General features: G+C 50.1%; 6 protein-coding genes across 6 annotated transcripts; 3 read left to right on the top strand and 3 right to left on the bottom strand.

The window, feature by feature from the left end:
- Positions 1 to 731: 731 nt before the first annotated feature.
- Positions 732 to 1721, top strand: COCCADRAFT_111705 (uncharacterized protein; the record flags this gene model as incomplete). The annotated part of the gene is made up of 1 exon (XM_007720071.1): positions 732 to 1721. The coding sequence occupies one exon, from the start codon at positions 732 to 734 to the stop codon at positions 1719 to 1721; it is 990 nt and encodes a 329-aa protein (XP_007718261.1).
- A 242-nt stretch (positions 1722 to 1963) lies between these two features.
- Positions 1964 to 2333, top strand: COCCADRAFT_41840 (uncharacterized protein; the record flags this gene model as incomplete). The annotated part of the gene is made up of 2 exons (XM_007720070.1): positions 1964 to 2041; positions 2079 to 2333. 2 exons carry the CDS (start codon positions 1964 to 1966, stop codon positions 2331 to 2333), a joined length of 333 nt encoding a protein of 110 aa, XP_007718260.1.
- An 88-nt stretch (positions 2334 to 2421) lies between these two features.
- COCCADRAFT_31086 (uncharacterized protein) lies at positions 2422 to 3438 on the bottom strand (the record flags this gene model as incomplete). The annotated part of the gene is made up of 1 exon (XM_007720069.1): positions 2422 to 3438. The coding sequence occupies one exon, from the start codon at positions 3436 to 3438 to the stop codon at positions 2422 to 2424; it is 1017 nt and encodes a 338-aa protein (XP_007718259.1).
- Positions 3439 to 3659: 221 nt separating this feature from the next.
- COCCADRAFT_111716 (uncharacterized protein) lies at positions 3660 to 6056 on the bottom strand (the record flags this gene model as incomplete). Its single annotated transcript, XM_007720068.1, has 1 exon — positions 3660 to 6056. The coding sequence occupies one exon, from the start codon at positions 6054 to 6056 to the stop codon at positions 3660 to 3662; it is 2397 nt and encodes a 798-aa protein (XP_007718258.1).
- Positions 6057 to 6365: 309 nt separating this feature from the next.
- COCCADRAFT_9971 (uncharacterized protein) lies at positions 6366 to 10145 on the top strand (the record flags this gene model as incomplete). Its single annotated transcript, XM_007720067.1, has 6 exons — positions 6366 to 6371; positions 6465 to 6591; positions 6648 to 6977; positions 7033 to 7661; positions 7710 to 9581; positions 9630 to 10145. The coding sequence occupies 6 exons, from the start codon at positions 6366 to 6368 to the stop codon at positions 10143 to 10145; spliced, it is 3480 nt and encodes a 1159-aa protein (XP_007718257.1).
- Positions 10146 to 10376: 231 nt separating this feature from the next.
- Positions 10377 to 12098, bottom strand: COCCADRAFT_41836 (uncharacterized protein; the record flags this gene model as incomplete). The annotated part of the gene is made up of 5 exons (XM_007720066.1): positions 10377 to 10533; positions 10606 to 10772; positions 10833 to 11887; positions 11942 to 12002; positions 12057 to 12098. 5 exons carry the CDS (start codon positions 12096 to 12098, stop codon positions 10377 to 10379), a joined length of 1482 nt encoding a protein of 493 aa, XP_007718256.1.
- Positions 12099 to 13227: the final 1129 nt, after the last annotated feature.

Genomic DNA, 13227 nt, shown 5'->3' with positions numbered 1-13227 from the left:
AAGTTGACTGTCAAAACTTGCTTGACTTGCTTGTTGCGAACTCTGACCTCATCTATTTATAACTTAACTTATCCGTACACGTTTGCTGTATAGCGTATTAGTTTAATTATTTTAGAAAACAATAGTCGTCTCCAGTCCAATCTGCCATAATCGGGGCTTATTTAGTGTGGCACGATGCGTGACCGAGCTCAAGATATGAAGTTCATGACCCGCAATCGAGTAGATAGAACAAAGCTGATATTTGATCGCCGCAAAGAATTGATCGAAGAAGGTGCCTCTCTGCTTACGAAAGAAAATTGCAATATATATCCACAAGCTGATCACGTGATACTACACCACATTAGTAATGTGAATAGAGTTTTAGCTCTAGTCTATCATACAAGATCACAATATTTTGATAAGAAAAATCAACAGGACATTGAGCATGGTAGCGAAAACTTGGTCGTATCCAAAAGAATATCCAGGGTGCTCTCAATCACCCTTAAGGGTCCGTAGTTTTTATCATTGTTGGGATGGGTATAATTACCCCTGGACAGATGTCTAATGTGACATACTTGTCCTCCTGAGCATATCTGAGTACACGAACTAGTTTATTGCAATAGGAACCTCAACGGTACTTGGCCAGCAAATATTTGTGTGTTCTGAGTCAAAGGTTGACTAACGCGTGTTGTAGAGAACGATACCATAACAGGGACGTCCCTCCGTCGCCTCAATCTTGCTGTATGCGAACCATGGGTCCTATAAAGCTATCAAATCCACCTCTGCTCACGACTGCACCCGGAAGATCGACCATCACTCACAGTGCGAAGAAACCATTTCGATTCTTGGATCTCCCGAAGGATATACGTCTCATGGTGTACGAGGAGCTGGGCATGAAAACGTACCGAGACAGGTTTCTTCTACGATATGACCAACATTACGTGACGCTCGTCAACACAGTCACCCCAGGTCTCGCAATTCTCGCAACTAGCCGTCAGATCAGAGCAGAAGCATCGTCAATCATTATACCACGGCTGCGAATGATATTGGGCTCGCCGCCAGTCATTTCCATTCGAGCTGAGCATCTCGTTAGCTTAATTGATCTACACGACTGCTTCAGCTCCGTCTACGGTACGAAGTTCATGGAGAGACTCATATTCTGCTTACATGATCCGAGAGCATCTCCCAGAATGATGCGTTATCGAAGTGGACAACTTTCGACGAGGCAGTTGCGGAGAATGCTTCGCCTACAGGGACTCATCGCAATCGGTGATGACGCAAGTCTCAAAGGGTTCGTGCGATTCGCTCTCCGCGCCATGAAATACCTAGCGAGCAATACCAACCAGACCCGTCACGTATATCCGCCGCTTACGTTCGTAGTCGAAGTCCCAGATACCTTCCAAGCAATACCCATTACAACATCCACCTCCTTCCTGAAATGTCTTTCGTATAGGCTCTTTTCCCCATTGATTCCTACCCCGCCACGAACGGTGACAAATCACGCAGGCATCATGTGGCTACTTCGCCGTTTTACTTCCCACAGCTCCAAAGCTTGTGAGCTGTGGTGCATAGTTTCGCTTATTGTGAAAGTGAGGCTACTGGACGAAGGACATACTGGGTTGCGAATTAGCGGACGCAACGTTCAAAAAGCGATTTCGCGCGGTCTAGAGGAAGGAAGGAGTAATGCTGCCAATATAGTATGTTATGGAGGAAGGGCTCCGAGGAAGATGGAAGAGATTTGAGGAAATAGACATTACTGTTTTGAGGAGAGGTCCTACTACATCTGTACGCTACGTTAGAAGTTACGCCTCAGTATGTAGTTGCATCGAGGAAAGAAAGAAGTTACACTTGGTCAGGAATGAGCGTATGCTGTTGTTTACGCACGCTTTTGTTGATACCTTCTTTCAAGCAAATTCACAAGTTCCAAAGAAACCCGTTCAAAATTTCGTCGTTTTTGCCAATCGTTACGTTTTTCAAACCAAAAATGGCCAAAGTCATCGACATGTTCAAAGAAAAAGTCCTCGCATTGCCCAAAGTGGCATCAAAATTCACTGCATCGGCGGTGGCGGGACGCCGCATCGTCCCACCAAGGACGAAAGATGCCGAGTTTCAACTCCGCATCGATGCCGGCCACTACGACATGGCCAAAAAAAAAACTCAATGTCGTCGTCCAAATCAACAAAGAAGCAAAGTCGCCGGCCCTCGTCAAAATTGTAAACAAATTTTCATCACATTACAAAATGGCAACGGAAATGTTCGATACCGGGGTAGTCGATAAGCAGGGGGAGTTGAAGAGAGTGTTGGACTCTCTATGCGCTCAGGCAAAGGAGCAAGTCAAGAAACATGGGAATTAATTCAAGCATAAGTTGATGGATGTATTGAGCGGAGAAAACATCAATTTGTTTCTGGACCAAAACACATCCCATTCACACATCACTATCCTTAGAGGGATGATTCCTCCAAACCCGTCGCCACACCCAACCGCTTATCCCAAAGCATCTCTACAATATGGAACGCCGTCCTCCGCTCATCCCAATCCTCGACATTATCATACTGAAGCCATCTCCCTCCCCTGGCGCCAATACTCTGCACAGACGCATCACCCGTCTCGATACCATCTTGGGCTCTGGAAACAGCCGCATACCTAATCATCCCATACGCCTCCAAATCCTCAAGTACACACGGCGTAAACAGCATCTGTCGCACATCTTTCAAGCGCGCCCGCCAAGCGTCCTGTGCGGAGTTGCTTGTAGGCGGATCGGCAGTGTAGTATCCCAGTGCGTGTCTGCCGTCGTGATAGAACCGCGGTAGGAAGAGTACGGTAACGATGCTGTAGTTGTCTTCATCCCGTTCGTGGGGTATATCTTCTGCCAAAACACCGAGTTGTAATTTGGGAAGCCGGGCGGCGAGGGGCACGTTGGGCAGGTGGTTAATCGCCGACTGAAAGTTTATGTTGGGGAGGTTATGCTGGGCGATGCGCGCTATGGCGAGACATATGGTGGGGTTGGTCGTCGTGCATGTGTAGATTTGGTGTTCGTACTCGGTATACACTGGCGGTGGTCGTGGGATCGTGAGGGGCTTGTATCGCTCTTGCTCTTCGTCTGGCTGCTCATCACTAGGGTCCCACGCGTCCGTCGCTCTCAGCCCGTTGCGACGGTACTCGTCAAAATCTATGCAGATGTCCTTGTAGTCTTTCTTTAGAGAGAGCTGTTGGAGATAATGTTCTACACCAGTGAGTCGTCCTGTCTGATTCGGCGTTTCGACGCTGTTCACTACTATATCATCTTGGTGAGAATCCCACGGGTACTTGCGTAGAGGTTGCGGCGATGTGGATGAATCTGGCGAAGTGGATGCACTGAGTTTTCTGGGCGGGCGTTTTATCAGGACTTTGATCATCTTCCTGGAGTTCGCTGTGGTGGACGGTCCAGAAGTGACAGCTGGACGACTGGCTTTTGGCATAGTGACGGTGTTGTAATGTGGCCCGTGAATCAAGCAGGGCTGTTATTCATTAAAAACATCAGTGGGACAGTCTGGGCAAGTGGAAAGTGCTGGTGTAAGAAGTGGTATTGTAATCTATGGATAGCGGATAGGGTCTGTGCACCACGAGCGTTTGCAGCCAACAGTTTCACTGGACATTCAAAGCACGCACAGATCCATGATTTGTATGATTACCATTACTATCAATCCGAGTCGTCATCAGTGTCCTGTCCAAGCACTAGCGATATCTTATCGTCGTCGCTGTCATCGTCACCTTCACCCGGATCAGGAAGCTCTGGAATCGCAGAGGCGGTGTTGGTAGCAGTGAAATCTGAGGTGGCTGATGCTGTCGCATCGATAATAGTGTTGTCAGAAGATTCAGCAGCCGTGGAAACAGGCTGTGCGGTGCGCGTATGCTGCAGCTCATCTTGGGTTGTTCTCGCACGCTTCGAAGGAGAATGAGGGCCTTCATTGCCGATTGGTCGCTTTGCTTCACCAGAGGTTGGGGGTTCTGACAAAAGCGCATTCCCTGAATCTGTGAATGCTGAGTTCGGCCTGGAGGAGGTGAATGTGGGTACGTCAGTGTGGAGAACATCTGTCATAGCGAAGTCTTTCACTGCAGTACCAGCATTCTGCTCTACAGATCCATCAGCCATTTCTTCTGGAGCTTGTGGCTCAGCTTCATCCTCTTCCACTTCCTCTTCCTCTTCTTCAGCATCCATGTCGTCCTCTCCCTCTTCTGCGTCCAAGTCTTGACCACCTAGACGGATTACTGGCATTCGTGGCCGCAGCATGCCCTCGACGTCCTTTTCAGCAGAAAATGACCGAGCTATGAGTGGCAAAATGCTTGCTGCAGGCTTGCCAAACTTCTTGCTTGGTGGAGGGTTCAGTACGCTAGCTACCATGGCTTCCTTATGCTGCGCGAGAATTGCAGTGCGGTCTAGGCGAGCTCGCATAGAGTCGGATAAATGCTGGGCACGAATATCCGAGAGTAACACAGGCAGAAGATTGTAGGCAGCCTGGGACAGTCCTGTATAGCCGTCGAGGGAGTTGTCGGTTTCTTTGGAGGCACTCATGAAAGCGTCTGCGTTTGCAGAAGTCTGTGGCTGAGCGTTGCCATTTGCCTTGGCACGGCCGGGAATATTGTTGGCTGTATTGATAGTTATAGCTGAGGGAAGCAGGTCATCGCAGCAGGATCGGATAAGGGGCAGGAGAGAGTCAACCGTAGACTTGTGGAACGCAACTCCAGATCTCTTTAAGAGGGCTGATGTTGCCACATAACATGCTGTTCTGACTTGAACTGTGTCCCTCTCCGCATTAAAGACCCAGACAAGTTGATCAATGATGATGGAGTCCAACGCAATTGTGCTCGACTGAGACCTGTGTGCTAGCGATAAAAGCACTTCGATCGCAGCAACATGCACCTCTGGAATCAACAGCCAGAGGTTTTCTCGCTCTTCTTTGCTGACTTGCGCATTCATGCGGATAGTGTTTTGGAAGTTTCTGGATGAAGATACAGGGATGGTGATGGAGAGCATCCTGGAAATCAAGTCAACGATCAAACCGACGTCCAAGTAGACAGTGCTTGGAGTTGGACCCTCTATGTACTCTTTCAGGAGATACATGAGTCCCAACAGTCGTTCACCACCAGCGAAAATGCCTAACCAAGGTGGAAGACCTGAGCTTGGTTCCAGATCCTGGGTTTCATCATTGATGGTATGGCCATTCGTCAAGGGTGTTTCACGGGAAGTAGACTGCCAATCCTCCACTACAGCGCGGAAGACATGATCTGCAGTTTGGTGGGCGCTATTGACCACACTTTTGACGGATTTCGTCCAATCCTCACCAGAAGTGCCTTTGGGTGCGCAATAAGGCAACTGCGCATAGAGCTGGCGTGCAGCGGCAGCAATATCGGATTTAACCCCATATCTGAATCCAGAAATTTCTTCTTGGCTCAGCTTGGTGGATGGTGTGGGCGCAACCAAGCGGGCTAGGAGTGGGTGGAGCTGTTTGAGGTATGATCGAAAGACTGTGGGATGCCGGGGTAGCAGTTGGCTGAAACTCTCCAGGACTATTAACAGCAAAGAATCCGGTACATTGGCCGTGTTGGCTATCTGGAGTCCCGCTTGTACGAAAGGTGTTAGGGATGGAGTGGTGATTTCGCGAACCAGTGTCGGATATTCCCTCGTGAGAAAAAAGATACGTGTCAGAGTGATGATGCACAGTTTCTTCGAAGATGGTGGGTCCGGCTTGTTGAGGAATCCCAGGAGACCGCGAACCCAGGGCAGACTCTTTTGCAAAGTTTCCCAACCTCCGACTTCAATGGTCGCTTTGATCAAGACAATGGCGCACCACCTTCCGTGAAGAGTGCGATCTTGGAGAAGAGTAGACAAGAGAGTGCGGTACTTGTGGACGGCGACAGAGTATTCGGAGGAGGTGGCCTTGGTACCTGAAGCCTGGGGCGACGAAAGAATAGTCCTGCACGAGGCCAAGGATGCAGCTATTGCAGGCACGTGCTGGGGAAGTTGCGAAGTTGGTGTAGATGAGATGCGGAAGCTTAGCGCTCGCAGCGTCGCGAGTTCTGCAGCAAGGGGCGCCATGTCGAGCGCTATGTTTGCTGTGATTGTACAAATCAATCCGGCTCGTCTCCTTTGAGCTGAACTATTAGAGTCGCATCTTGTCAATTCAATGGCAACAAAAAAGTTTGGGCCTCGGCGGTCGCGTCGGCCCGTGAAGCGCTAAGGCGACAGGGATGTGGGGACTAATCCGGCCGGGTGGGACCAGAGCTGCAGTCGGTCTGTGACATGTGGATGGCCATGGCCGCTGCGGTCGCAAGGAATATTGCTACTCGAACATGACTGTGCATGTATCGCGACTTTGTGTAGTGCCAAAGTCATATCTTCAACATCATGGTGGTATGTTGCCCACCATACTGCTTTGTGCGTCAAGGGAGCAGCCACTTCCAGCGCAACGTCATTTCTCTGCGCCCATAGCTTACACCAGCACAGAACGCCCCTGAGAACGAGAAAGCGAAGCGCTACATCCAGCAATTGGACGAGGCCAGATGTGCTGGACGATGGGCCGATGTGCCTGAGCTGTGCAGGAAGGTAGAGAAACACGCACCGCACAGGAAGTGTCAGCAAAACCTGTTCCCTTTCCATGCTATAACTGAGGGTTAACGTCGGATCAAGGCCTCACCATTACAGCCCGCTCCGAAACACAGATAGCCGCCTATAGTACCCAGCGCCCCTCGACCGCCTCCTCGACCGCTTCTGCCGGGCTGTCGCAGATTGTCCCCTCGCTGCTTGCCGCCATTGAAGAAGACAGCAGCCATGGCCAAGATGTCTTCCAGGCCACCGTGTGTATTGCATGGACGCACTACGTACTCGATGAGCTTGCCCAGGCTGTATCACGACTTCCAAAGGACTTTGGGGTCGTTGCAACAGAGCTGTCTGGCGAGGCAGGAGGCTCGCTACATGGATGGTCCCGGGTCTGCTTGGTAAAGGGCTCATATATTAGAGGTACACGCAAAACCTTTCCTTCCTAAAAGCAAACCCCGGGTCTGACGTGGTACAGGTTCTGCGCTCGAAAAGACAGGCGCAGTCGGCGAGGCAGTCACGGCCTACTCGTCCATAATGCCATGGTTGTCCAGCGCCATCACACCCAGTACCGAATCCGCTCAATTCCACATGTGGGGTGAACATTCCATTGTCCGTCTCTGTCAGCTGTCCGACCAGTCCACGAGCACTGGCGAAAATGTCACCGCTTTCGATGCTCTACGAACCTACCGATACTGGGCCAAGTTCTGGGATGCCTCATCCAAAAACAATACAACCGACATAACCGATTCGGCACAACACCGACGACTGGCATGGAAAGCATACTACGATTCGCTTTCCATTATCCTGCATCGAAACCTACCTTACGAGCCTGACTCCACACCCGTCATCGCAGAGAAGCCTTCTTCAAACTCTCGCTCGGACATACGATTGCGGCAGCGAGCAGAACTCAAGCGAGTGGAGACCATCTATGAAAATCTGCTGATCAAGGAGACAAAGTTTCCAAAGGCTAGCGAAACTAATCGCGAGGTTGAATCATGGGTAGACTCTGTCATGGACAACTGGCGCTTGCTGTGTGGCCCAACCTGGTCCGACGAGGATCTTGGCGAAGGAGGCAAGGAGGGCGTTGCTCGAGGTGTACTTGACGTGAGTATCCAATGAACAATTTTATTCTTCGGTACTGACGCTGTTTAGATTCTCTATCGAGCAGCCACCAAGACGTATCACTCTACCCAAATACTGCGCAACCTATTCGTCGTCCACGCATCGCTCGCCGAGCCTGAGTTGGCCTACAAAGCCTACGATGCCTACGTTGAGATCATCCAGCGAAACAAGGACCGAGCAGAAAAGAGCGGGGAACCCGAAGTAGGTATAGACGATTACGGCACCGTCTTGCGGACGTCAGCAGAAGCCATTAGGATGCTCTGCCGCTGGGGATCCAAGAAGGAAGCCGAAAAAGCACTCGAGATTGGCCACAGTATCGAGCACTGGTTGGAACAGGCAGAACATCGTCGTGCGGCAAAGGGTGATGTCTCTGTTTCCTCGTCAGAACCAGTGGTTGAGCCTATGGCTCTGGCAGTAGCATACTGCGCCATCGGTGTGAGCCAGGCTCACTGGGCGCGGCTGACTTATGATGTCGAAACACGTTCAAGCATCCAAACCAAAGCTGTACAGTACCTTCGTAAGGCGCTTTCACCACAGCTTGGCGACGAGAACAATGTGGATGCTCTTTATGCACTAGCCTTGGTGCTGGCAGAAGTGCGAGACATTCCAGGCGCAATCAAGATTGCCAAACGTGCCCTTTCAACAGGCGCTAAAGGTACCGCGATCAGTACTGACGGAGTGCTTTCCGATGGCATTACCAGCGAATTTGGCCGAGAGCGCAAGTTGATGCCAGTATGGCACCTTCTTGCTTTGTTGCTGACATCGCGATCTGATTTCGCTGCAGCAGAGCGGGCTTGCGAAGCGGCTTTCGAGCAATTCGGTGATCCCACGGTTATGTTCGGTCGTGGTGATTCGGGGGCCTACCGCAGTGAGCATCTGAATGATGCCGTCGGCCAAGACACCCTGGACTCGGGCGTCGTGGATCGCATGGAGCGTTTTGAGAAGAGCAATATTTTGCAGATTAAGATGACGCAGTTGGCGCTTCTTGAGATCACAGATGGTGCCACTGCAGCGGTAGATGGATGCGATGAATTGTTGGCGTTATATGGTCGACTTTTCGGTGATCCGACAGCAGACGTGATCAAGCCGCCAACTCCTCCTGCAGCTTTGGCACCACCCAAAACTGCCATTGGTACTGGGCGAGGGAGCATCTTTCGGGGGAGAGGCTCGGTCAGGGCACAGCAAGACAACGCCGCTCGCAACGCATCCGCTGTCAGCTCGAAAACAGCCACCACACAGCCAGATCAGGCTCCAGCTATCCAAGTAACCAACAATGAATCTGCGGCAGATCCCAATTCCCACCATCGTCATCACCTCTTTCACCACAAACATGAAGATGGACAGGCTGGCGTTACGCGAACTGCAAGCAAATTGCAGAAGCGGCGTTCACGTTCGGCTAGTCTTGGAAAAGCCTCTATCCCAGAGACTGATCTAGCCCAAGGAGTTCCACCGCTTCCAGAAACCGTGGGTGATGGCTCTGCTCTACCTAATGTCTCCAGAAAGTCCAATGAGAACGGAGAAAGACCTCTACGATCTATCCCTCATAATCTCGACCATTCTGCTCCACCGCTAGCGCACGACCACCCACCTAGGCAAGATATGCGCTTGCCTTCTGCACTCCCGCGTGCAGACTATGTGCCCTCCGATCCTTACTTTTCGAAGATTCAAGAGCGTCGACAAAAAGTCTCATTACTGGTCAGTATATGGATCTTCATCTCACGGCTATATGCAAGGGCACACATGTTCCAGGACGCAAGAGAAGCCGTTGCAGAGGCATTAAAGTTGGTGGAGACTTTTGAGGCAGAGGTATCTGTAGAGGCGGCCACAGCAAAAGCACTTGCAGATAAGGGATGGGGTGGTGGAAAAAGTGTGGAAGAGCTATGGGCCGACGTATTTGCTACGGTAAGTGATGAAGTTCATTATCCCAGGATATTTGCTAATTCCGACCAGCGCGGAGAGCTGCTCGTTGCTCAGTCCATGCCTCATGAGGCTCGTGCAGACTTTGAACAAGCTCTACAACATTTCCCCGATCATCCTGAAGGTATTGTGGGCTTGTCAAACATACTTTTGGATATCTACAATGAGGCTATACCCCTGGAGCCGGTCAATGCTGCAGGCCCACTGTCTCCGTCTCGACCAACTACGGCCGCTTCTATTCAAACCAGTCCATCCATCGCAAGGTCGCAATATCTTACCTCGCACACCCCTTCGGCTGAGAACCAGCTTTCTCCACCCGAGTTGACTCGTCTTGCAGCGCGTGATCGTGCCTTTGGGCTGCTCTCAACCCTCACCAAACTTGGCGCTGGCTGGGACTACTCGGAGGCATGGTACGCGTTGGCCAGAGCCTACGAGGAGAGCGGACAGATCGAGAAAACAAAGGAAGTCCTCTGGTGGTGCGTGGAACTCGAAGATACGCATCCTATGCGAAGTTGGAAGAGTGTAAATACTGGTGGCTTCGTGCTGTAGCTTATTTTAATATATAAGTCCATTGGGCTTGATTACTTCTCGCTACTATCAAATTTCGATCGTTTACCAGGTAGTAAGTGCTTCTAACCTCCAATATTGAAACAAAAATGTGGCTGAAAGACGAAATTCTTCTTCTTCTTCTTCTTCTTCTTCTTCTTCGCGCACCGCAGCATCGGCAGTGTTGCAAAATCGTGACAAGGCAAAAAAAAAAGGCACCCAAGCTAATCAATCTCATGCCCTGATATTCCTTGCCTTTACAATAAGCGGAGGCTTATCCCACAGTATATACACCTTTTGCTGGATCCAACTCCGACTCTCGTCACACAGCTCAAAATCAAAATTCCACACGAGTTTTGCAAGGATGATGCGCATTTCATGATTTGCAAGACTGTCAAAATCAATTTGCGTTAGCGAAAAATTCTATTATGGTTGTCTTTGCTGATTTTCTTGAAAAACTTACTTTTGGCCGATGCAATTGCGGGGACCAATGGAGAAGGGGTTGAAGGCGTCTTTGTGGTCGGCATCGTAGCCAGTGCCCGGGAGCCAGCGTTCTGGAAGGAAGGAGTCTGGGTTTTTGAAGTTTGTGTTGTGGCGGTATGCTGCGTATTGGGAGACTGCGACGCGAGTCTGGATCATACTAGGTTAGAAATAATATACTTGCGTCTCAAATGTCAATTATTTACTTACATTTTCTGGGATCCACTGGCCGTCGATGACGTTGCCGCCCTGTGGCGTCTTGCGGAAGAGAGGAATGGGGACGACGGGGTAGACGCGCAGGGTCTCCTTAATGCAGGCAGACATGAACGGAAGGTGTTGCATGGTATCAAGAGTCAACTCGTCCTCACGCAGAGCACGTACTTCTGCTTGGAGCCTTTGCATCTGCTCTGGATGCGTGAGACAGAGGTAGAAGAGTGCGCTGAGTGTCGAAGCCGTCGTTTCTGTCCCCGCAATCATGAACGTCGTTGCATCTGCCATCATGATCTCTTCTGGCATCTCGCCCTGCTCATTCTTGGTCATGACAAGCGACCAGATATCCGGTTTGCCAATGTCGATGCCTTTTGCGAGGCGCTTCTTAACGCGCTGGGCGGAATAGTCGTAATGTGCTAGTCCTGCGGCTTTCAGAGACTTGGGTGTCATGATTTTGATTAGACGCTCGATGATTGGGTATTCCAGGGCGAAGCGCTTGATCGATGTATTCTTTACGTTCCCAAAGATCTGTGCGACCCATAGATTCAACTCGGATTTCTCGAGTAGACCGAGAGGCTCCCCGAACGTCAGGTCTGCCATCACGTCAAACGTACAACAGTTGAGCAGTTTTTGGATATCCACTTTGCTGATCGAGTCTTTTGTGGCAGCTTCCTTGATAACCTGGACGAGGAGGTTGACATAGCCGAGAATCAAGGGCTCTTGTTTCCTTAGGGCTTTATCGCTGAAGGCGTTCTGATACAATCTTCGTCGCGGCCTATGGACTTCTGTCCTATATTCCGAGGCCAAAGATCGAGTGCCTTTGATGTTTGATGGAATCGCGGTTGGATCCTTCCGATTCTCAAGGCGTTTCCCAACCGAGGGACCGGCAATGTCTCTCCAGGCTCCGGCTGCTACGAAAGACAATCGATCAGGTGCAAGGCGGACAACTTCTCCGTACCTTTTGTGCATTTCCGTCACCCATGCAGCTTCCTCGCCCTTTAGACATTTGTAATGGTAGAAGAATCCGGTAGCTGCAGCGATCTTTGGGCCGGGGACTTTGATTGCAAATCAGCAAAAGTATTGTATGGGAAGTAGAGGAAACCTCTTACATTTGCGGCAAGGATGGAAGAGGATGTTGTAGATTGCAAGAAGCGAGAATTGAAGGATGACCTGAGTATTTGCTTAGCAAGTCGGAAAGGCAAGGTGCAAAGGGGTTGTACTGACCCCTCCAACAATCGAGCCCACAAGGAGCTGTATGTTCCCCATCTGGGATGTCTGAGGGTATCTAGGACCCTAGAATAATTTTATAACAATTTTGAACAAAAACTACAGAATGAAAGTAGCAAGAGTAAGGTCTGATATATTGTGTGTTTTGCAAGATGCCCTTGAGGTCTTTGAAGTAGAAGAAGGATGACAACGGTAACAAAGGTGGCGGTCTGGTAGTGTTATATGTACTCGCGTAGAATTATTACGGGTGCAGGTATATCGTTAAGGGTCGCAGATCGTTGGTCATGCGTCGTACATTAGATACGCGGAGCATCGGAGGGTCGCAAACTTCGATCTACCCCTTACGCACTTGCTCAAATTATCACGCACACTGGGCATACGAGAGCCCCTCATTCGCGAGTTGCGAACCTGGTTATGTTAGTTCGGAGGGTCGGGGAGTCCTTTTTGTCCAAAAAGTGGCCTCTTTGTCGGCAATGCATATCCGTGCGACTTGTTGCAGTGATGACGTTGCTAGTGGCTGAAGCAGCTAGAAGGGGCAAGTCTCCCAGTGTGTTGGGATGTTGAGCAATGTATTTCAGGAATCATACTCAATTCTCTCAAAAAAAAAGAAAACAGGTGATTTACTCCTTTCAAGTAAGCAGAAAAGGATATAGTTGGTAATCACGCTCATAATCTTGGTTGTTCATAGTTCTCAAATTAGCTTCCGCGGATCTTGTTCCGGCCAATGTTTGTAATATGCATATGCAGCAACAAATCGTGGACGAAGAAACGACTGCCGGGGAATCCGCAAGTCCATGTTTAGTGTTCCATAGCACAGTCGCTTACTAACAGCACCCCAGTTAGTGTGGCATTCTAAGATCGTCCTTTAGCCCGTCCAGGTGGATCTGCGTGACATACAAGATGCAGCTGCACTAAACTAAAAAGGCAGGAAGATAATGTATGACATGATTGACGGCTCGGAAACGGACAGTTCCGAAAGCTACATGGCAATAATCCGGTTGGACCAAAAGGTTTTGTGGTGGAGATATGGCGTTGTCAATCTTGAGTTTTTAATAAGCTTTATCAGCACTACTGCACAGAACAGGGTTCGTGCCGAGGCGCCATCCAATACATCTCTGAATGTGGCTCGATTGGCTGCAAATACTCGCCCCACGTGCCTAGTTCTTCC

This window comes from Bipolaris zeicola, assembly GCF_000523435.1.
Source record: "Bipolaris zeicola 26-R-13 unplaced genomic scaffold scaffold_392, whole genome shotgun sequence".
In the NCBI taxonomy this organism is placed as follows: Eukaryota; Fungi; Ascomycota; class Dothideomycetes; order Pleosporales; family Pleosporaceae; genus Bipolaris; species Bipolaris zeicola.
This window is presented reverse-complemented; position numbering and strand designations above follow the sequence as displayed.